Consider the following 24,449-nt stretch of genomic DNA (forward strand, 5'->3'; position numbering starts at 1 on the left):
TCTGTTATCGGTCGTAGAGATTCATCTCTTACCTCCCTTTTCAGATCGACGATATACTCTTATATTTACCATTTCCTCTACTGATTCTCGTTTCAGTACTGGTTTGGCTTTCTACAAACATGTAGATGAGTGTCCTGGGGTAAGTAAGTCTTATTTTCTGTGACACTCTAAGCTATGGTTGGGCACTTTATTTATAAAGTTCTAAATATATGTATTCAAACATTTATTTGCCTTGACTCAGAATGTTCAACTTTCCTTATTTCCAGACAGTCAGTTTCATATTTGGGATTATGCTTTAATTATCATATTTTTTCTTACCTCAAAAATTTGACTTTTTTCCCTGTGGGCTGTTAGGCTCGCGGGGGCTGAAAATGCTTCATTTTATTGCGTCATTCTTGGCGCGGACTTTTTTGGCGCAAAAATTCTTTTCCGTTTCCGGCGTCATACGTGTCGCCGGAAGTTGCGTCATTTTTGACGTTATTTTGCGCCAAAAATGTCGGCGTTCCGGATGTGGCGTCATTTTTGGCGCCAAAAGCATTTAGGCGCCAAATAATGTGGGCGTCTTATTTGGCGCCAAAAAATATGGGCGTCGCTTTTGTCTCCACATTATTTCAGTCTCATTTTTCATTTGCTTCTGGTTGCTAGAAGCTTGATGTTTGGCATTTTTTTCCCATTCCTGAAACTGTCTTATAAGGAATTTGATCTATTTTGCTTTATATGTTGTTTTTTCTCTTACATATTGCAAGATGTCTCACGTTGCATCTGAGCCAGAAGATACTACAGGAAAACCTCTGCCTGCTGGATCTACCAAAGCTAAGTGTATCTGCTGTAAACTTTTGGTAGCTATTCCTCCAGCTGTTGTTTGTATTAAATGTCATGACAAACTTGTTAATGCAGATAATATTTCCTTTAGTGATGTACCATTGCCTGTTGCAGTTCCCTCAACATCTAAGGTGCAGAATGTTCCTGATAACATAAGAGATTTTGTTTCTGAATCCATAAAGAAGGCTTTGTCTGTTATTTCTCCTTCTAGTAAACGTAAAAAGTCTTTTAAATCTTCTCTCTCTACAGATGAATTTTTAAATGAACACCATCATTCTGATTCTTTGGACTCTTCTGGTTCAGAGGATTCTGTCTCAGAGATTGATGCTGATAAATCTTCATATTTATTTAAGATGGAATTTATTCGCTCTTTGCTTAAAGAAGCACTAATTGCTTTAGAAATAGAGGATTCTAGTTCTCTTGATACTAATTCTATACGTTTGGATAAGGTTTTTAAAGCTCCTGCGGTTATTCCAGAAGTCTTTCCTGTTCCTAATGCTATTTCTGCAGTAATTGCTAAGGAATGGGATAGATTGGGTAATTCATTTACTCCTTCTAAACGTTTTAAGCAATTATATCCTGTTCCGCCTGACAGGTTAGAATTTTGGGACAAAATCCCTAAAGTTGATGGGGCTATTTCTACCCTTGCTAAACGTACTACCATTCCTACATCAGATGGTACCTCGTTTAAGGATCCTTTAGATAGAAAAATTGAATCTTTTCTAAGAAAAGCTTATCTATGTTCAGGTAATCTTCTTAGACCTGCTATATCATTGGCTGATGTTGCTGCAGCTTCAACTTTTTGGTTGGAAACTCTAGCGCAACAAGTAACAAATCGTGATTCTCATGATATTATTATTCTTCTCCAGCATGCTAATAATTTCATCTGTGATGCCATTTTTGATATTATTAGAGTTGATGTTAGATTTATGTCTCTGGCTATCTTAGCCAGAAGAGCTTTATGGCTTAAGACTTGGAATGCTGATATGGCTTCTAAATCAACTCTACTTTCCATTTCTTTCCAGGGAAACAAATTATTTGGTTCTCAGTTGGATTCTATTATTTCAACTGTTACTGGTGGGAAAGGAACTTTTTTACCACAGGATAAAAAGTCTAAAGGTAAAAACAGGGCTAACAATCGTTTTCGTTCCTTTCGTTTCAACAAAGAACAAAAGCCTGATCCTTCGTCCTCAGGAGCAGTTTCAGTTTGGAAACCATCTCCAGTCTGGAATAAATCCAAGCCTGCTAGAAAGGCAAAGCCTGCTTCTAAGTTCACATGAAGGTACGGCCCTCATTCCAGTTCAGCTGGTAGGGGGCAGGTTACGTTTTTTCAAAGAAATTTGGATCAATTCTGTTCACAATCTTTGGATTCAGAACATTGTTTCAGAAGGGTACAGAATTGGTTTCAAGATGAGACCTCCTGCAAAGAGATTTTTTCTTTCCCATGTCCCAGTAAATCCAGTGAAAGCTCAAGCATTTCTGAATTGTGTTTCAGATCTAGAGTTGGCTGGAGTAATTATGCCAGTTCCAGTTCCGGAACAGGGGATGGGGTTTTATTCAAATCTCTTCATTGTACCAAAGAAGGAGAATTCCTTCAGACCAGTTCTGGATCTAAAATTATTGAATCGTTATGTAAGGATACCAACGTTCAAGATGGTAACTGTAAGGACTATATTGCCTTTTGTTCAGCAAGGGAATTATATGTCCACAATAGATTTACAGGATGCATATCTGCATATTCCGATTCATCCAGATCATTATCAGTTCCTGAGATTCTCTTTTCTAGACAAGCATTACCAATTTGTGGCTCTACCGTTTGGCCTTGCTACAGCTCCAAGAATTTTCACAAAGATTCTCGGTGCCCTTCTGTCTGTAATCAGAGAACAGGGTATTGTGGTATTTCCTTATTTGGACGATATCTTGGTACTTGCTCCGTCTTTACATTTAGCAGAGTCTCATACGAATCGACTTGTGTTGTTTCTTCAAGATCATGGTTGGAGGATCAATTTACCAAAAAGTTCTTTGATTCCTCAAACAAGGGTAACCTTTCTGGGTTTCCAGATAGATTCAGTGTCCATGACTTTGTCTTTAACAGACAAGAGACGTCTAAAATTGATTACAGCCTGTCGAAACCTTCAGTCTCAATCATTCCCTTCGGTAGCCTTATGCATGGAAATTCTAGGTCTTATGACTGCTGCATCGGACGCGATCCCCTTTGCTCGTTTTCACATGCGACCTCTTCAGCTCTGTATGCTGAACCAATGGTGCAGGGATTACACGAAGATATATCAATTAATATCTTTAAAACCGATTGTTCGGCACTCTCTAACGTGGTGGACAGATCACCATCATTTAATTCAGGGGGCTTCTTTTGTTCTTCCGACCTGGACTGTAATTTCAACAGATGCAAGTCTCACAGGTTGGGGAGCTGTGTGGGGATCTCTGACGGCACAAGGAGTTTGGGAATCTCAGGAGGTGAGATTACCGATCAATATCTTGGAACTCCGTGCAGTTTTCAGAGCTCTTCAGTTTTGGCCTCTTCTGAAGAGAGAATCGTTCATTTGTTTTCAGACAGACAATGTCACAACTGTGGCATACATCAATCATCAAGGAGGGACTCACAGTCCTCTGGCTATGAAAGAAGTATCTCGAATTTTGGTTTGGGCGGAATCCAGCTCCTGTCTAATCTCTGCGGTTCATATCCCAGGTGTAGACAATTGGGAAGCGGATTATCTCAGTCGCCAAACGTTGCATCCGGGCGAATGGTGTCTTCACCCAGAGGTATTTCTTCAGATTGTTCAAATGTGGGGGCTTCCAGAGATAGATCTGATGGCCTCTCATCTAAACAAGAAACTTCCCAGGTATCTGTCCAGATCCTGGGATCCTCAGGCGGAGGCAGTGGATGCATTATCACTTCCTTGGAAGTATCATCCTGCCTATATCTTTCCGCCTCTAGTTCTTCTTCCAAGAGTAATCTCCAAGATTCTGAGGGAATGCTCGTTTGTTCTGCTAATAGCTCCGGCATGGCCTCACAGGTTTTGGTATGCGGATCTTGTCCGGATGGCATCTTGCCAACCATGGACTCTTCCGTTAAGACCAGACCTTCTGTCTCAAGGTCCTTTTTTCCATCCGGATCTGAAATCCTTAAATTTAAAGGTATGGAGATTGAACGCTTGATTCTTGGTCATAGAGGTTTCTCTGACTCCGTGATTAATACTATGTTACAGGCTCGTAAATCTGTATCTCGAGAGATATATTATAGAGTCTGGAAGACTTATATTTCTTGGTGTCTTTCTCATCATTTTTCTTGGCATTCTTTTAGAATACCGAGAATTTTACAGTTCTTCAGGATGGTTTAGATAAGGGTTTGTCCGCGAGTTCTTTGAAAGGACAAATCTCCGCTCTTTCTGTTCTTTTTCACAGAAAGATTGCTATTCTTCCTGATATTCATTGTTTTGTACAAGCTTTGGTTCGTATAAAACCTGTCATTAAGTCAATTTCTCCTCCATGGAGTTTGAATTTGGTTTTGGGAGCTCTTCAAGCTCCTCCGTTTGAACCTATGCATTCATTGGACATTAAATTACTTTCTTGGAAAGTTTTGTTCCTTTTGGCCATCTCTTCTGCTAGAAGAGTTTCTGAATTATCTGCTCTTTCGTGTGAGTCTCCTTTTCTGATTTTTCATCAGGATAAGGCGGTGTTGCGAACTTCTTTTGAATTTTTACCTAAAGTTGTGAATTCCAACAACATTAGTAGAGAAATTGTGGTTCCTTCATTATGTCCTAATCCTAAGAATTCTAAGGAGAAATCATTGCATTCTTTGGATGTTGTTAGAGCTTTGAAATATTATGTTGAAGCTACGAAATCTTTCCGTAAGACTTCTAGTCTATTTGTTATCTTTTCCGGTTCTAGGAAAGGCCAGAAAGCTTCTGCCATTTCTTTGGCATCTTGGTTGAAATCTTTAATTCATCTTGCCTATGTTGAGTCGGGTAAAATTCCGCCTCAAAGAATTACAGCTCATTCTACTAGGTCAGTTTCTACTTCCTGGGCGTTTAGGAATGAAGCTTCGGTTGACCAGATCTGCAAAGCAGCAACTTGGTCCTCTTTGCATACTTTTACTAAATTCTACCATTTTGATGTATTTTCTTCTTCTGAAGCAGTTTTTGGTAGAAAAGTTCTTCAGGCAGCGGTTTCAGTTTGAATCTTCTGCTTATGTTTTTTGTTAAACTTTATTTTGGGTGTGGATTATTTTCAGCAGGAATTGGCTGTCTTTATTTTATCCCTCCCTCTCTAGTGACTCTTGTGTGGAAAGATCCACATCTTGGGTAGTCATTATCCCATACGTCACTAGCTCATGGACTCTTGTTAATTACATGAAAGAAAACATAATTTATGTAAGAACTTACCTGATAAATTCATTTCTTTCATATTAACAAGAGTCCATGAGGCCCACCCTTTTTTGTGGTGGTTATGATTTTTTTGTATAAAGCACAATTATTCCAATTCCTTATTTTATATGCTTCGCACTTTTTTTCTTATCACCCCACTTCTTGGCTATTCGTTAAACTGATTTGTGGGTGTGGTGAGGGGTGTATTTATAGGCATTTTAAGGTTTGGGAAACTTTGCCCCTCCTGGTAGGAATGTATATCCCATACGTCACTAGCTCATGGACTCTTGTTAATATGAAAGAAATGAATTTATCAGGTAAGTTCTTACATAAATTATGTTTTCTGGCGAATCTGAAGACTCGCCAGAAACACGGGCCATCAAGCTCCATTCGGAGCTTGATAGATAGGCCCCAATGCCTGCGTCTGGAATACAGCAATGTTACAGGGCCTTTAAACCCTGTTAAAGAGACAGTATACACCAATTTTCATATAACTGCATGTAATAGACACCAATATAAAGAATAATAATCACAAATACTTCTATCAAAATCCATTATAAAACCGTTTAAAAACTTACTTAGAAGCTTCCAGTTTAGCTCTGTTTAAAAGGTTACTGGAACACCCACTGCAAGTGGGAAATATCAGACACTCCTCACTCCCCCTTCCTTTGCATATGAAAAGACCCTTTACACAAACAGAAGCAAGCTGGAGTAGGTATACGTCGGTATTCTCCTAAAACGTTGGGGCCTGGTTAGGAGTCTGAAAATCACAGCAACATTATTTAAAAATAAGCAAAATTATCCATTTATATGGGCTATTTAAATAGATCATCTACAAAACATTAATGAAAATAAAATAAACGAGTCTATAATGTCCCTTTAAATAGTTACTTTAACATTATTGTATTCCACGCCTAGCCACAGTAGTAGACCTACTCAACAGAGGGCCCTGGTGCAAATGGGAGCCCAGTTCTCATGCCGATGGTCATGGAAGAGAACCTAGCGCAGCGAAGGGGGTAAGTCGCACAGCGATGGGCAGCAAAGTTTAAATATATATATATAATTATAGGAATAACAGAGTGCCCAAAGACTGCAATGCAAAGGCACTTTTCAGGAACCTTACACTTGGTGGGGGGGGGGGGGCAATTGAGCAAATTTTTTTAATTAACCAGAGGTCTGACCTCTGGTTAATTTTCGGAGCGCTAATTGCTACCGCAAGCTCATGGTAGTATTTACCAGCCACTTGTAATGGCTGCGTATTTATCCTGTGCCCGTTTATGCGGGTGTGATAAATTAACACTTCACTTGTAATCTTGCCCATTGTGTGAAGGAAGAAGTATAACGTGTAGGTGTTCACTTCAATTAGAAATCAAGCAAACAGATTGTTTATGGCAGAGATTTTTGAGTTTATTTGACATTAAGGAGCAAGCCACAATATTTACAATCTCTGGAATCATTTCCTGGGCAGAGTGTTAGGGGAAGGAAGAGGGATTACCATCTGGGGGTGGCACATGAGATGCCAGCCATTGCACTGGGGGCTATTGCCCCCCCCTTGACAATTAATTTTCGGAGCACTAATTGCTACCGCAAGCTCATGGTAGTATTTACCAGCCACTTGTAATGGCTGCGTATTTATCCTGTGCCCGTTTATGCGGGTTTGATAAATTAACACTCCACTTGTAATCTTGCCCATTGTGTGAAGGAAGAAGTATAAAGTGTAGGTGTTCACTTCAATTATAAATCAAGCAAACAGATTGTTTATGGCAGAGATTTTTGAGTTTATTTGACATTAAGGAGCAAGCCACAATATTTACAATCTCTGGAATCATTGCCTGGGCAGAGTGTTAGGGGAAGGAAGAGGGATTACCATCTGGGGTGGCACATGAGATGCCAGCCATTGCTCTGGGGGCTATTGCCCCCCCCCCCTTGACAATGCCACTGGTCCTATCTAAGTTTTGTTTTTATTAACAGCATATCTGACCCATCCTTGGTTGTTTTGATATTTTGTCTCTTGTTAAGATCCATATGTTATATATGACACACCTATTTGGTTGTTATTGGCCTGTTACCTTAGTCATTGCCTGTCTAATTAGGTGTCAGCATGGCAATATATGACCTTGAAGTAATGCTGATGTGTATATTATGCTAGGACTGTATAGAATCAGAATTCCAATTTAAGAAATGTTGATATAAGTAATTTCCATTTATCTTTTTTTTTCTTTCTTCAACTCCCACAAAGAGGTTAAACATGCAGTAGAAATACTGCTGGAGACTCGCAGAGCACTGCTGACCCCGATCGGAAACTGCCTCTTATCCAATCAACAGTGCTAGTTGCACAACTCAGATGTGGAACTAACACTGCTGATTGGTACACTGCATTTTCCACTCCTGACCAGTAATGCTCTGCGAATCCCAAGTAATATTTTTACTGTGTATCTTAAATTTACATGCTCTAACTTATTATGGGTCAGATTACAAGTTTAGCGCTAGTTTATGCTCCTGCTCGAGCTTTAATTGAGCTAGAAGTATTTTTTTGCATGCGCTTGGTTGCGCTCATATAATGAGTTGAAAGTAAACTGTTTTCACTCGCGCACTAACCCAACTAGCGCAAAAAGACTATGTATTCATAAATACTTCTACCTTTTTTGGTACATTATATATCTAGACACACTGTACATGATTTTATATATAGGTATATTTTATATTTTTATATATATGAATATCTATTTAGATATACATAGAACATATTCTGTAATGTGCAGAACATCGAAATTTGAAATATTTATAGTAAATACATAGTTAATACCTTTCTTAAAAATTAATTTTGCATAAATATGATTTTCCATGTTTTCAAAGGGCTCCAATGCACATATATATACAGTTGTATGCAAAAGTTTAGGCAGCCTTGACAATTTCCATGATTTTTATTTATAAATAATTGGATGTTTGGATCAGCAATTTCATTTTGATCTATCAAATAACTGAAGGACACAGTAATATTTCAGTAGTGAAATTAGGTTTATTGGATTAACAGAAAATGTGCAATATGCATCAAAACAAAATTAGACAGGTGCATAAATTTGGGCACCCCAACAGAAATATTGCATCAATATTTAGTAGAGCCTCCTTTAGCAGAAATAACAGCCTCTAGACACTTCCTATAGCCTTAGTGAGTGTCTGGATTCTGGATGAAGGTATTTTGGACCATTCCTCCTTGCAAAACATCTCCAGTTCAGTTAGGTTTGATGGTTTCCGATCATGGACAGCCTGCTTTAAATCACCCCACAGATTTTCAATTATATTCAGGTCTGGGGACTGGAATGGCAATTACAGAACATTGTACTTGTTCCTCTGCATAAATGCCAGAGTAGATTTTGAGCAGTGTTTTGGGTCGCTGTCTTGTTGAATTATCAAACTCCAGCGTAACTTCAACTTTGTGACTGATTCCTCAACATTATTCTCAAGTATCTGCTGATATTGAGTGGAATCCATGCGATCCTCAACTTTAACAAGATTCCCAGTACCGGCACTGGCCACACAGCCCCACAGCATGATGGAACATCCGCCAAATTTTACTGTGGCTAGCAAGTGTTTGTCTTGGAACGCTGTGTTCTTTTGCCAACCATGCATAACGCCCCTTGTTATGACCAAATAACTCAATCTTTGTTTCATCAGTCCACAGCACCTTCTTCCAAAATGAAGCTGGCTTGTCCAAATGTGCGTTTATATACCTCAAGCGACTCTGTTTGTGGCGTGTGTGCAGAAAAGGCTTCTTCCCCATCACTCTCCCATATGCTGAATTGTTGAACGATGTACAGTGACACCATCTGCAGCAAGATGATGTTGTAGGTCTTTGGAGGTGGTCTGTGGGCTGTTTTTGACCGTTCTCACCATCCTTTGCCTCTCCGATATTTTACTTCTGGCCTTAACAAGAACTGTGTCTGTGGTTTTCCATTTCCTCTCTATGTTCCTCACAGTGGATACTGACAGCTTAAATCTGTGCGATAGCTTTTTTGTAGCCTTCCCCTAAACCATAATGTTGAACAATGTTTGTTTTCAGGTCATTTGAGAGTTGTTTTGAGGCCCCCATGTTGCCACTCTTCAGAGGAGAGTCGCAGAGAACAACAACTTGCAATTGGCCACCTTAAATACCTTTTCTCATGATAAGATGCACCTGTCTATGAAGTTCAAGGCTTAATGGGCTCACCAAACCAATTGTGTGTTCCAATTAATCAGTGCTAGGTAGTTACAGGTATTCAAATTAACAAAATGACAAGGGTGCCCAAATTTATGCACCTGTCTAATTTTGTTTTGATGCGTATTGCACATTTTCTGTTAATCCAATAAACCTCATTTCACTACTGAAATATTACTGTGTCCTTCAGTTATTTGATAGATCAAAATGAAATTGCTGATCCAAACACCCAATTATTTATAAATGAAAATCATGAAAAATGTCAGGGGTGCCTTAACTTTTGCATACGACTGTGTATGTATGTATGTGTATGTATATATATATATATATATATATATATATATATATATATATATATATATATATATATATATATATATATATATATAAAAATATATATACATATATATATATATATATATATATATATATGTGTGTGTGTGTGTGTACATATATATATATATATATATACATATATATATACATATATATATATATATACATACACACATATAGATCTATAAATATACATACATATATATCTTTTGACATTTTTAGGCATGTATTTGTATGTATCTGGACGAGCACAAACACTCGGGATAAACCCCTTCTCTCTTGTGCTCCTCTCGTAATCTGGCCGAAAAAAGAGCCCTTTAAATAATCAATAATTATAAATCTGACTTCAGCTTAATATTAATTATCTTTGTATAGTATAACATGTTGTTATGCATTGTAATTTCTTGATTGCATGCTAACGATTTAATATGTTTTTATTGTTTTGTAGCTTGAACTAACCTTCAGTTACTTGGAAATTCAAGGAATGATTTGCAATAAACCCGGACAAGTGAGTATTTCCCACGCAAATAATAAAACTGTTAATTACTAAAAAATGAATAACTGCTAAAATATATTCATATTGTAAAGGGTAGCCATTACATGTAATTGGAATGGTTTGAAATAAAATTTCTTGAGAACATAGACAGCAAACACATTGACGTGACTTAAATCTCTTTTACTAACTTGAAATGTGTGAAATTTCTGAGAGCTGCTATATTCTTAGCTTTAGCTGTCAGTGCAAACGTGGTGGTATGCTGCTGATCAGGTTACTATAAAAGTATTGCTTTTCTCTTCAGCTTTCTCTGGAGATGCACTTAAATAATCTGCATAAACTGGGGAAAGTGAATCCCATTAGTCAGGGTTCTGTCTCCTTTTACTGCTTTATAAAAAAATTTTAAAGTATAATATAGTTGACACCTTGTTTGTAATCTAGCGGGTATCAAGAGGTAGGCTAACAGAAGTTATTCTTTCATCTATATTCAGCAAACAAATTAGCTTTATTTTACACTTACAGAAGTTAATAAAAAAATTGCCTTTTTTGAAATAGAATTATGCATTAAATAATTGGAAAATAATTTTAAAAAACACTTTGGAATCCATATTGGAAAAGCAGGATGTACAGTATGTTTAAATTATAATGGAGCACTGATATTTACATTGTGCCTAACAGCAATGAATTAAGAAGTCCAAAATATTTCTCCCCTTAATTTTTCTTAATTATATTTTCTTGTTTATATATTATTTATGGGAGAGGGAGAGATTTCTTTCTTTTTATTTTTAAATTTAGAATTCATCTTACTGCCACCAAGATTCATGTACTATTAAATAGAAAATGGAATAGTAAATAGAAAACTGCAAAACTAAGCTTACAGGGCTGTCTTTTTATATTAAAGGGATAGGAAAGCCAAAATTAAGCTTGTATGATTCAGATAGAGCATGGTATTTTAAGACCCTTTTAAATTCACTTCTATCTTCAAATTTACTTAATTTTCTTGGTATTCTTTGTTAAGAAATAGCATCCTACACTATTGGGAACAAGCAGGTGATTGGTGGCTATACACATTTGTCTCTTGTCATTGGCGGACTAGGTATGTTTTATCTAGCTCCCAGTAATGCACTGTTGCTTCTTCAGCAAAGGATACCAAGCATAACCTTAGCATAACTATGATATTAAGCTCACAATCCGCTTTCTATCTTGTTGAACCCAAGTAAAACAGGGGCTTAATATATTTACAGGGACAGAGAATAATTGTATTTAGTGTGCATTACAGATATTAATGACTTGAACTGTATCGTTAAGTATATTTCCAATCAGTATATTTCCAATGATGTTTACACAGCTGCTGATGTACAAGTCATAGTATGTACAAATGGTCTACTATGAACTTAAATTATACTGTATATGTAGAAGTATTTATAATTCAGTGTTTCATGTGTTCAAGGCCAGTTTATTAAATTATAGAATGTGTGATGCATTATATTTATGTTACTGAAAAAATGTAACCCTAGTCTAGGATACCGTTTTATGTATAGTATCCGCTCCAATTTTAGGACCACTAGGGATGCATTTCCAATAAATATATAACATTTGATTATCAGAGATTCAGTTCAAGTCTATGGGAAACAATATTAGAGTATAATATCTGAATAGTAACATTCATTACATAAAGAGATTAAAAATTGCAAAGTAAATGTTATGGGGAACATTTGGCCCCGTTAAAATTGCTCATCCTTAACCATGGAATGGACACAAAGGCTTTAGTTAATGTAATTTGACCTTTATTAAGGTTGTAAAAGATCACATTATTTACATGACTTTAGGTATGACATGCTTGAGTTATGGACAAACATGATATTAATAACCTATACAGCTATCTGAAGATTGCATTGAAATCTCTGAGCGCTGAGTTTTCAAAGGCAGTGGTTAAGAGGATACGAAACAGTGCTCCTTTAGTAAACAATATATGTTAAATCAAAGTAAACATAAAGCATTCTAAGATCTTAGGTTGAATTCTGCCTCTTCTGAGAATGGGGAGAACCTGACTTGTTGTCTCTCTAGCTTTCACTGCATAATAATCCAGCTCATGTTACTCTAGAAGATTTATGACATCAAGCTACCTATGTCTTAATGTAGAGACCCCATCATTGTGACAGGAAGTTATGAACACTGCACAAATGAAATGAAATAATGTACATATTTGTTTGCTGCAATTGCTGCGCTACTTACCCCCTTCCCTATGGAAGTTCAAAGCTTTATAGCAATGCAAACGCAAGCTTGCATTTGCTTTGCTTAAAACTAGTAATACCAGCGCTCATTAGCGTGTGCTGGTATTACACAGTGGAGCACTAATAGCGCTTTTATGAAAGCTATATTTAGCGCTCCACTTGTAATCTGGCCCTTAATGTTTTATGGTGATATAATTTCACTGGGAACTCCCAGCTAGGGTCTTTAATCCATTATGTTGTGTTTAGGTAACAAGAAAGCAAAAGAGGGAGAGAGGAGTTTCTGCCTTTTTCCTTGAAGTGCAAGCAGTGGCTGCTATCTCCTTATTAATAGCTTAGGTGAATAATGACAGAGTGACATTGTCAGATATTGTTTGTGCCTTTCTCTTAGTCTGACAGACACACACACAAGCTGGAAAGACACCGCAAATTTGAGACTTGGGGAGTGATAAGGAATGAGGCATAAAGAAAGACTGTCACACAAATGCATTGGAATAGATAACATAGAAAAAGACAGACATAAAGGTACAGCAAGAAAAGAAAAATGACAAAAGCAAAACAATGCATTGTCATGAAAAGCAAACAATAAATTAAATAAATACTGTTACAATACAAAACCACTATGATTGGCATTACTCATTCTAAAGCCTGCAAATGATGTATCCTGCAAATTATATAATGAGAAAATCCATCTGAACCCTATAACGTGATTTCTTAGTGTCAGGAATCGGATGTTATTATTTTAACATGTTTTTAAGTGATTTACTTGCAGTACGTTTGTCATGTTTAGCATAAGTGAATTGAAGCACACTATTGTTTGCTCTGCTCAAATTAGGTGATTTAGACCAGAGCCTCTTAAAGGACCTTTAAATACAGTAAAATTGCATAATCAACAAATGCATAAAAAAAATGACAATGCAATAGTAAATTGGCTCTCATTTATCAAAGCTTCAACTGTGAACTCGCCCAAACTTTGTGTCAAATTTCGTGCATATTTTGCAATGCAATGTTGTAAAGCTGTCAAGTAATCAAAAATGCAGATGAATTCAACATGATCAAATGTTCATTGCCGGCATATTTTGCATGTAACAATTGACAATCCGACAGACTTCAAAGCTATCAAACCTTCAACTTGTTCATCTGTATCGCGAATCTGCAACCTCAGAGCTTGCAAATACCATAGGAAATCACGGGCGAGTCATTTCTCTCTGAGTTTATGGTTTTTAATATGAATGATGCATTTTAGAAAATACATTTGGCCCATGATCACACGTGTTTCTAAAATAAAGCTGGACATCCATATTGCTATCGTTCAACGTTATATTACTCTAATATTTTGGCGCCATTTATCTGTTTTACAGTTCTCTAGTCATATATGATTATTGGTAAATGCAACATACATTTGGCATAATAATTATTTACTTTTGTCAATCATAAATCTAAAATGAGAAAATCTCACATAGTATCAATTTATTATAAACGTATTTATAATAACCTTAAAAATAATTTTTAAAAGACAAAGAAGCTTCACGGGTTCATGAGGGACATAGTCTGAATTTCAAAAACGTATTTATTTATGGATACATTTCAAAATTCACTTCAATTTGTTGGCCCCCGTCTGTATCAATTGAAAGCCATCAGCCAATCACAGAGTCATATGCATATATACTGTGAACTCTTGCAAATTCTCAGAAGAAGCTGGTGCAGAGTACGTTATGCAGTGCAATGGGCTTGTACTGCATGACGTAGATCTATGTCATTTTGGGTCAAGGGGTTAAGTCCTTTAACCAAACAAAAGGTCAATTTGAAGAACAAGTGGTGGTCAACAGCTACCTCCTATTCCTTTCTGCCTAATTGCTTCACTGCTGTAGTTTGGTTAGTAATTGTGGCTTTCCTACGCTTGTACCAGGGACCCCTCCTGCTCTCCTATATCCCTGTGCACATAACATTATTAGATCTTGTGTGGAACCAGTTTTGTGATGTATTGGGATTTGTGAGGTAATTTGTTTTCATAGGTTCTTATATTAGGTGTTATCAACAAAACACAGTAAAATGCTATTTGATTATTGATCATATTTAAAATATTTGTCAATTCCTATCTGACAGGATATCAAAATGAATTTTCTATGTAAATATTATTTTATTGTATGTTTTTGATGTAGGTTTTGGTGCATGTGTAAAACTATAGATAATATGTGAGTGTTATGGCTCAGTAATGTGTTTGAGCCATTATCCAGTAAATACTTAGGTTTTGACTACTATTTCCTAGCTAAGTTTGGGATAATTGCACAGTCTTGGTTAGTAAATGGAAATCTCCATAGAAACAGGTTGTTTTATCAGTATTCTTTACTGGTAAAGTTTTGACAACTGTAATGTGTATAATAGTTCTCAGAGCCCATTTAATATCATCTCAGTGAGTTTGTTTGAAAGGAATGACCACAACTGTTACAAAACCTTATGAATGTTCATCAAACTACATTATTGTCATTTCTTTTATCAATTGTTTTTTGGCCTAAATATCATATAAAACGTAGCAACATGGGAAATGCTTTACATTGTGAAATTAATCTGGAGGAATGTTACTTTCTTCTACATGATTCCAGGTTTGTTGGACACATTTAATACGTAAAGCTGGTGATTAGAGATAGATGATCACCTCTTTTATTTCTGATAATCACTGTGTAATAAGAGGTTTATTGTGTAAAGTGATCGCTTGATTAATTGATAAGTGTTTAAGTATTTACCAAAAACCTAGAACAAGCGTCTGTCTTAGGTATAGTGTGATGTATTGATTGTGAATGATCACAGTTTATAATGTAGGTGTATATCTATGAGGTGTACCAGTAAGCAGTGTTAATAGTTCAGCTTAGATATATTTTTTTAGGAGAAAAGAAAGAGCTCTTCATACAAGTACATTATACATAAAAAACAGTAGTAATTATATTTCAGAATTCTACATCCCTGTGTTTTAAAGTCAAAATTAAAGTATGAGAGTCAGATAATGCATGCAATTTAAAACTGCTTTACAATATGCTTACATTATCAAAACGTACACGTTTTTGAATATGCACATTTTTGAGGCTCCAGCTACTACTGAGCATATGTAAAAGTGCATAGTGTGTATTTATGTATGTATGTATTTATGTATGTAAATAATATATATGTATTATTTCTCTTACGTTGGTGTATCCGGTCCACGGCTTCATCCTTAATTGTGGGATATTCTCAATCCCTACAGGAAGTGGCAAAGAGAGCACACAGCAGAGCTGTCCATATAACTCCCCTCAGGCTCTGCCCCCCAGTCATTCTCTTTGCCGCTCTAACAAGTAGCATCTCCATGGGAGGGTAAAGAGTTTGTGGTGTTAGATTTGTAGTTTTTATTTCTTCAATCAAAAGTTTGTTATTTTAAAATAGTGCCGGTTTGTACTATTTACTCTGAGGCAGAAAGTGATGAAGATTTCTGCTGAGAGGAATATGATTTTAGCAATCGTAACTAAAATCCATTGCTGTTCCCACGCAGGACTGTTGAGTACCGGAGAACTTCAGTTGGGGGGAACAGTTTGCAGGCTTAACTACTTCAGGTGCGATCAGTCATTTTTTTCTAACAAGACCTAGTAATGCTAGAAGACTGACAGGAATCCCCATGAGGGAAGGTAAGCCATTTTCTGAGACTCAGTATAGAAGGATGGCTTAGTTTAAGGGCTTAAATACTGGTGGACACTGTTATGGGCTAAATCGTTTGCTTTATTAGCATAAAACCATATTGGATCAAGTGTTTTTAGATTTGTGCAACACTTTCTGGGGTTTTTAATTCGCCTGGCATATTATTAGACACCTAATCTGTCTCAGAAGGCCCCATCACTCCGGAATGAAGAGGTAGGGGGCCTCATTTTCGAGCCTCAGTTGCGCAGTTGTTTTACAAGGCAGCTTCATGCAGCTTCACGTGTAAAGTCCAGAGACTTCATTATTTTCGTCTACAAATAATCCCTAAGGAAGGTAAAGCCACAGTAGAGACTGTGGCACCGTGCTGTAGTGTTTTTAACCGGTAGCCTGATTCTTTTAGCTCCGGTTTGGGCAATAAGGGGTTAATTGATTTGAAAATTTGTGTGCAATTATTTCAAAGCATTAGGATAATGTGGTGGAAATTTAATCAAGATCGGATGTTTTTTGATGATTTGGTAAAAAGTGTGTGCTTTTTATTATTTAAAGACACAGTAACGTTTTTTCAAAAAGTGTTTTTTATTGCATTGTAGTGCTGTCTTAGTCTATCAAACATGTCTGAGCCTTCAGATAGACCTTGTTCTTTGTGTTTAAAAGCCATGGCGGTACCCCCATTGCATTTGTGTTTAAAGTGTGCTGTAGCATTTTAAGGACCATGCAGTGACACTTAAAAATGTAGCCCTAGATGATTCTTTAGCAGAAGGTATTTAGGATAGTACTCTTTCCTCTCCCCTTGTGTCGACACCAGTTATGCCCGCACAAGCGATACCCAGTACCTCTAGCGCATCGATCCCTATTACTTTACAACAGCAGCAGTAATGGATAATTCTCTTGCAGCTTTTTTATCCAAACTGCCAGCATTTCCAAGGAAGCGTGATAGCTCAGTTTTAAATAAAGAAAATGAGCAATCAGAAATGTTGGATAATTTATCTGTAGTGCCCTCACAACAATCTGATTTGGCGGTGAGGGATGGTCTGTCTGAGGGAGAAATTTCTGACACAGGAAAAGTTTCTCAGCAGGCAGAGCCAGATACCATAGCATTTAAATTTAAGCTTGAACACCTCTGCATCCTGCTTAAGGAGGTCTTAGCTACGCTGGATGATTGTGGTCCCTTGGTGGTCCCAGAAAAATTGTGTAAAATGGACAGATTTTTAGAGGTCCCGGTACACACTGAGGCGTTTCCGATCCCTAAGAGGGTGGCGGATATTGTGACTAGGGAGTGGGAGAGACCAGGTGTACCCTTCGTTCCCCCTCCTATCTTTAAGAAAATGTTCCCCATAATCGACCCTAGGCGGGACGCGTGGCAGACGGTCCCTAAGGTAGAGCGGGCAGTTTCAACTCTAGCTAAGCGCACGACTATACCAATAGAAGACAGTTGCGCTTTCAAAGATCCTATGGATAAAAAATTAGAAGGTTTACTTAAGAAAATATTTGTTCAACAAGGTTTCCTTCTTCAACCAATTTCCTGCATTATTCCTGTAACTACTGCAGCGGCTTTTTGGTTTGAGGCACTGGAAAACTCGCTCCAGAAGGAGACTTCTTGTGACGAAGTCATGGATAGAATTCATGCTCTAAAGCTGGCTAATTCTTTCATCACAGATGCCGCTTTACAATTAGCTAAATTAGCGGCGGAAAATTCTGGTTTTGCCATCGTGGCGCGCAGAGCGCTTTGGCTAAAATCATGGTCGGCTGATGTGTCATCCAAAACAAAATTACTTAAAATTCCTTTCAAGGGTAAGACCCTATTCGGGCCAGATTTGAAAGAAATTATTTCAGATATCACTGGGGGAAAGGGCCATGCCCTTCCACAAGATTGACCCTTCAAAGCTAAAAACAAGGCTAATTTTCGTTCCTTTCGCAACTTCAGGAACGGACCTGCTTCAACCTCTACAGCCACTAAGCAAGAGGGTAACGCTTCCCAGCCCAAGCCAACATGGAAACCTTTGCAGGGCTGGAACAAGGGTAAACAGGCCAAGAAGCCTGCTGCTGCTACCAAGACAGCATGAAAGGGTAGCCCCCGATCCGGGACCGGATCTAGTAGGGGGCAGACTTTCTATCTTTGCTCAGGCTTGGGCAAGAGATGTTCCAGATCCCTGGGCATTAGAAATTGTTGCTCAGGGGTATCTTCTAGAATTCAAGGACTCTCCTCCAAGGGGAAGGTTCCACATTTCTCGCTTGTCTTCAGACCAGACAAAGAAACAGGCGTTCTTACGCTGCGTAGAAGATCTTCTAAAGATGGGAGTGATACACCCAGTTCCAATTGCAGATCAAGGACTGGGTTTTTACTCAAACCTGTTTGTAGTTCCCAAAAAGGAAGGAACTTTCAGGCCAATCCTGGATTTAAAAATTCTAAACAAATTCTTCAGAGTTCCATCATTCAAGATGGAAACCATTCGGACAATCTTACCGATGATCCAGGAAGGTCAATATATGACTACCGTGGATTTAAAGGATGCGTACCTTCATATTCCTATCCACAAAGATCACCATCAGTTCCTGAGGTTCGCCTTTCTGGACAAGCATTACCAGTTCATGGCACTTCCTTTCGGGTTGGCCACTGCTCCCAGAATTTTCACAAAGGTGCTAGGGTCCCTTCTGGCGGTACTAAGACAGCGGGGCATTGCAGTAGCACCTTACCTAGACGACATCTTAATACAGGCTTCGTCTTTTCTCAGAGCAAAGGCTCATATGGACATTGTTCTGGCCTTTCTAAGGTCTCACGGGTGGAAGGTGAACGTAGAAAAAAGTTCTCTGTCCCCGCTCACAAGGGTTCCCTTCCTGGGAACACTAATAGACTCGGTAGAAATGAAAATCTTTCTGACAGAGGTCAGGAAGTCAAAACTTTTGAATACTTGCCGAGTTCTTCATTCCATTCCTCAGCCTTCTGTGGCTCAGTGCATGAAGGTAATCGGTCTAATGGTTGCGGCAATGGACGTAGTCTCTTTTGCCCGAATTCATCTAAGACCACTGCAACTGTGCATGCTCAAACAGTGGAATGGGGATTATGCAGATTTGTCTCCCCAAATACAAATGGACCAGAAAACCAGAGACTCTCTTCTCTGGTGGTTGTCTCAGGATCACCTGTCTCAGGGAATGAGTTTCTGCAGACCGGAGTGGATCATTGTCACGACCGATGCCAGTCTCTTAGGCTGGGGTGCGGTCTGGGACTCCCTTAAAGCTCAGGGTCTATGGTCTCGGGAAGCATCTCTTCTCCCAATAAACATTTTGGATTTGAGAACGATATTCAATACGGTCCAGGCCTGGCCTCAACTAGCGGAGGCCAAATTCATCAGATTTCAGTTGGACAACATCACGACTGTGGTGTACATCAATCATCAGGGAGGAACAAAGAGTTCCCTGGCTATGAAGGAAGTATTCAAGATCATCAAATGGGCGGAGGATCACTCCTGCCATTTATCTGCAATTCACATCCCAGGAGTAGACAACTGGGAGGCGGATTATCTGAGTCGTCAGACTTTCCATCTGGGGGAGTGGGAACTCCACCCGGAGGTCTTTGCTCAGCTAACCCAACTATGGGGCATTCCAGAACTGGATCTGATGGCGTCCCGCCAGAACGCCAAACTTCCCCGTTACGGATCCAGGTCCAGGGATCCCAAGGCGACATTGATAGATGCCTTATTGACGCCTTGGTCTTTCAATCTAGCTTATGTCTTTCCACCGTTTCCTCTTCTCCCTCGGCTAGTAGCCAGAATCAAACAGGAGAAGGCCTCTGTAATTCTGATAGCTCCTTCGTGGCCACGCAGGACTTGGTATGCAGACCTAGTGGATATGTCATCGGCTCCACCATGGAAGCTACCTTTGAGGCAGGACCTTCTAATCCAAGGTCCATTCAAGCATCCAAATCTAGTTTCTCTGCAACTGACTGCTTGTAGATTGAACGCTTAATTCTAACTAAGCGTGGGTTCTCTGAATCAGTTATAGATACTCTGATCCAGGCTAGGAAGCCTGTCACCAGGAAAATTTACCATAAGATATGGCGGAAATATCTTTGTTGGTGCGAATCCAATGGTTACTCATGGAGTAAGGTTAGGATTCCAAGGTTATTGTCTTTTCTCCAATAAGAATTGGAGAAAGGGTTGTCAGCTAGTTCCTTAAAGGGACAGATATCTGCTCTGTCTATTCTGTTACACAAGCGTCTGGCAGCTGTGCCAGATGTTCAGGCGTTTGTACAGGCCTTAGAATCAAGCCTGTCTACAGACCTGTGGCTCCTCCATGGAGTCTAAATTTAGTTCTTTCAGTTCTTCAAGGGGTTCCATTTGAACCTTTGCATTCCATAGATATTAAGTTACTATCTTGGAAAGTTTTGTTTTTGGTAGCTATTTCTTCTGCTCGAAGAGTTTCTGAATTGTCTGCTTTGCAGTGTAATTCACCCTATCTGATGTTCCATACAGATAAGGTTGTTTTGCGTACCAAACCTGGTTTTCTTCCAAAAGTGGTTTCCAATAAGAATATTAACCAGGAAATAGTTGTTCCTTTTCTGTGTCCTAAACCAGTTTCTAAGAAGGAACGTCTGTTACACAATCTTGATGTGGTTTGTGCTTTAAAGTTCTATTTAAAAGCAACTAAGGATTTCAGGCAAACATCGTCCTTGTTTGTTGTCTATTCTGGTAAGAGGAGAGGTCAAAAAGCGACTGCTACCTCTCTGTCTTTCTGGCTGAAAAGCATCATCCGATTGGCTTATGAGACTGCTGGACGGCAGCCTCCTGAATGAATTACAGCTCATTCCACCAGAGCTGTGGCTTCCACATGGGCTTTCAAGACTGAGGCTTCTGTTGTACAGATTTGTAAGGCAGCGACTTGGTCTTCACTGCATACATTTGCCAAATTTTACAAATTCGATACTTTTGCTTCTTCGGAGGCTATTTTTGGGAGAAAGGTTTTGCAAGCAGTGGTGCCTTCCGTTTAGGTTACCTGACTTGTTCCCTCCCTTCATCCGTGTCCTAAAGCTTTGGTATTGGTTCCCACAAGTAAGGATGAAGCCACGGACCAGATACACCAATGTAAGAGAAAACAGAATTTATGCTTACCTGATAAATTTCTTTCTCTTACGGTGTATCCGGTCCACGGCCCGCCCTGGCAATTAAGTCAGGTTTAAATTATTTTTTGTAAACTACAGTCACCACTGCAGCCTATGGTTCTCCTTTTTCTCCTAACCGTTGGTCGAATGACTAGGGGGGCGGAGCCCTGAGGGGAGCTATATGGACAGCTCTGCTGTGTGCTCTCTTTGCCACTTCCTGTAGGGATTGAGAATATCCCACAAGTAAGGATGAAGCCGTGGACCGGATACACCGTAAGAGAAAGAAGTTAATCAGGTAAGCATAAATTCTGTTTTTTTCGATTGGCTGATGGCTGTCACATGGTATAGGGGAGGGAAAAGTGGATGCACTTCTTTGAAGTTTGCCAGAAAATATTTTACTGCTAGTTTCAAATTCAAAGGAAGTGAAATTGCATTGTCTTTTTATTGTGTGTTTGTCAGTTATAATAAAAGTTTGCTATATCTAGTGGTCTTTTAAATTAAACTCAATAAATAAATTTAAAAAAATTCTCATGACATAGTTATGCCCTTACCCATCACTTGTCAAAATCATACAGCAAATAGCCAAAAATGAATAAGGAAAAAATTAAGCAGGCTTAGACTTGTTTCGAGTTCTTGGTTCTTGTTCAGATACCTGCTTGCTTAAAGGGACACAATACTCGCATGTTAAATCACTTGAAAGTGATGCAGCATAACTTTAAAAAGCGGACATGAAAATTTTGACTGAACATGTCTATGTAAAAAGGGAAGATATTTTACATCAAAATTTATTTGGCTCGCCAGAGTAAGTCCTCTGTGAACAATTATACTTCAGCTTTTGTAAAGCTGCAAGCTGAAACCCCCCCAAAAAAACACTAGACTCAATCAGCATCAGCAGTACTGAGGTCGTACATTACTTTGCTGTTATCATGAGATTTCACAATAAACCTCCTTAAACTGAATAGGAAAATAACATGATTGTGCCTGCACATGCCAGATGCACACTCCATTGCAAGCCCTGGGACTAGTATTCTTTACAGTGGGGTGTGAATACATAGGAAATTTTGAGGTAAATTTCTTCCTTTTTTACATAGAGATGTTAAGGTGATGTTTTCTAGTCAGCTTTTTACTGCTATGCTGCATCACTTTCAAATGCTTCGACATTTGGTTATTAAATCCATTTAATATGCATGAATGTTAGCTTAGCCACTCAGCTGTGGCTATCACAACCATATGGTTTAATATTAAATAAACCTCATGCCCAAGGTTAAAGAATGCTATAACAATTTGCCATGAAGATTATTCAAACATATATTTATACTTTTTTTTTTTAAAAAGCAGAGCATTAGCATGTTTAACATTTACATTATAGATTTATGTATAGATTTGCATCCATTTGGCTGCTTAAACCTGCAGGATGACTTGTATTAAAATTAAATATCCAAAAGCCCTCATATTGAGCAAGGGTATTTTCTGTACTCCCCTCTCTGTAGTGTGTGTAATATGTATATGGTGTATACCCTGCAATTCAAACAAACTAGCATCAAAATTATGGAATTACCTTTTTTTTTTTAAAGAAACATCACTATTTTGTCACTTAATAAATAATTTGTTTATTCAGAATGGTTTTGTTGTGATCATTTAAATCCATTTTATTTGTTAAACGTACATTAAAGTCATTTTTATATGCATAGTATAGATAAGTAATTAAAGGGACATTATAGTCGCAAAATGACTTGCTCTAACCCATTAGAGAATGTAATTGTAAGCCTATTCACCCTGCAGTACTGTGTTAATGGGTTAAACACTTAGTAGAACTGTAGCTTTGGACCCGCGGTGCACCGCTGGTCCCGAGATGGCACTTGCCTCTGATCCAATCAGCAACACTAGTTGCACATCTAAATTGTGCAGCTAGTACTACTAATCGGTTGCATTGTTTCATTTTTTATTTGAAACTAAAAGGAGTAATACATTTTTACATTTAAATAACAAAGCTTTCCACAATGATATTTTAACAGATGCCACAAAATGATATTCAGTTATCTTGTCTTTTGGATTAGTTGATGCAATGAGAGAAACATTTCACAATATATGTCACTATGCTGACCAAGAGAAAAAATAAATGAGTCATTTCTGACAGCCTTATCAGCAGTAGAACATTTTAAGCAGCTATATGTTACACTTTTAGGCTCTCAAGATAAATGTAAATTCTAACAGATAAAGCAGGGCCTATTTAGTGGGTGCACCACCCGGCTGATTTTACTGACCACGAGCTAAACTTTTAACCAATATTAAGCTAACATTAGCTAATATTAATTGTTTTAATTTGAAATTATCATTAATTAATTTGTTAAATTATGCAATTAATCTGTGCTTTGTAAAGCTTAAGTAACATTTTGTAAATGACAAAAATTGTTATATTGCAAAGTATTACACTGTTACCACTGGCTACTTGATAATGCCACACTGCTAGCAAACTTTTCTGTCGAGAACACTGTAGAGGGTTTGATCACAATCCTATAGACAAATATATCTAATAATTGTCTATAGAAATTCACCATTAAAAGTTTAAAGGGACATAAAACCCCAATTTTATTTCTTTCATTATTCAGAAAAAACATGCAATTTTAAACAACTTTCCATTTTACATCTATTATATAATTTGCTTCATTCTCTTTATATTATTTGTTTAAAAGCATATCTAAATATGACCAAGAGCTTTGATTGGTGGCTGCACATAGATGCCTCCTGTTATTGGCTCACTCATGAACATTGCTATTTCTTTAACAAAAGATACGTAAAGAATGAAGCAAATTAGATAGTAGAAGTAAATTGGAAAGTTGTTTAAAATTGTATTCTCTATGTGAATCATGAAAGAAAATGTTTGGGTTTCATGTCCCTTTAAGGGGCATTTTCTTAGATAAACCATTTGAATTGAAACGTTTTTCTAATGAATGGTGAGCGACCCCTAATAAAAAAGCTAGATTTATAGACATTTTGTCTTTTTGCATTTTGAACAATTTCGTTTTTCAAAGCTACTATAGTTTCCCACTATCATTTTAGATGCAAATGTTGCTCACTGGAAAGTGATCTTTTTTATATATAATACAGGGCTTGACAAATTTATTTGAAACTTAGGAGCCAATGATATTTTTCAGGAGCCAGACATATACTTTTTCCTCATACACCATGTTTGGTCACGTTGAAAAACAGGTGTGTGAGTTTATGTACC

At 37.9% G+C, this 24,449-nt stretch overlaps 1 protein-coding gene across 3 annotated transcripts in view; it reads left to right on the top strand.

The window, feature by feature from the left end:
* The window catches only part of CARMIL1 (capping protein regulator and myosin 1 linker 1), a 668,567-nt gene that overhangs the window by 239,534 nt on the left and 404,584 nt on the right, over window positions 1-24,449 (top strand). For all 3 annotated transcript variants that reach the window (XM_053714815.1, XM_053714816.1, XM_053714817.1), the window contains exon 4: window positions 10,187-10,246. In XM_053714815.1, the coding sequence (XP_053570790.1) occupies window positions 10,187-10,246 (60 nt within the window). The remainder of the gene's footprint in view (window positions 1-10,186; window positions 10,247-24,449) is intronic.

Source organism: Bombina bombina, chromosome 5 (genome assembly GCF_027579735.1).
Source record: "Bombina bombina isolate aBomBom1 chromosome 5, aBomBom1.pri, whole genome shotgun sequence".
NCBI lineage: Eukaryota > Metazoa > Chordata > Amphibia > Anura > Bombinatoridae > Bombina > Bombina bombina.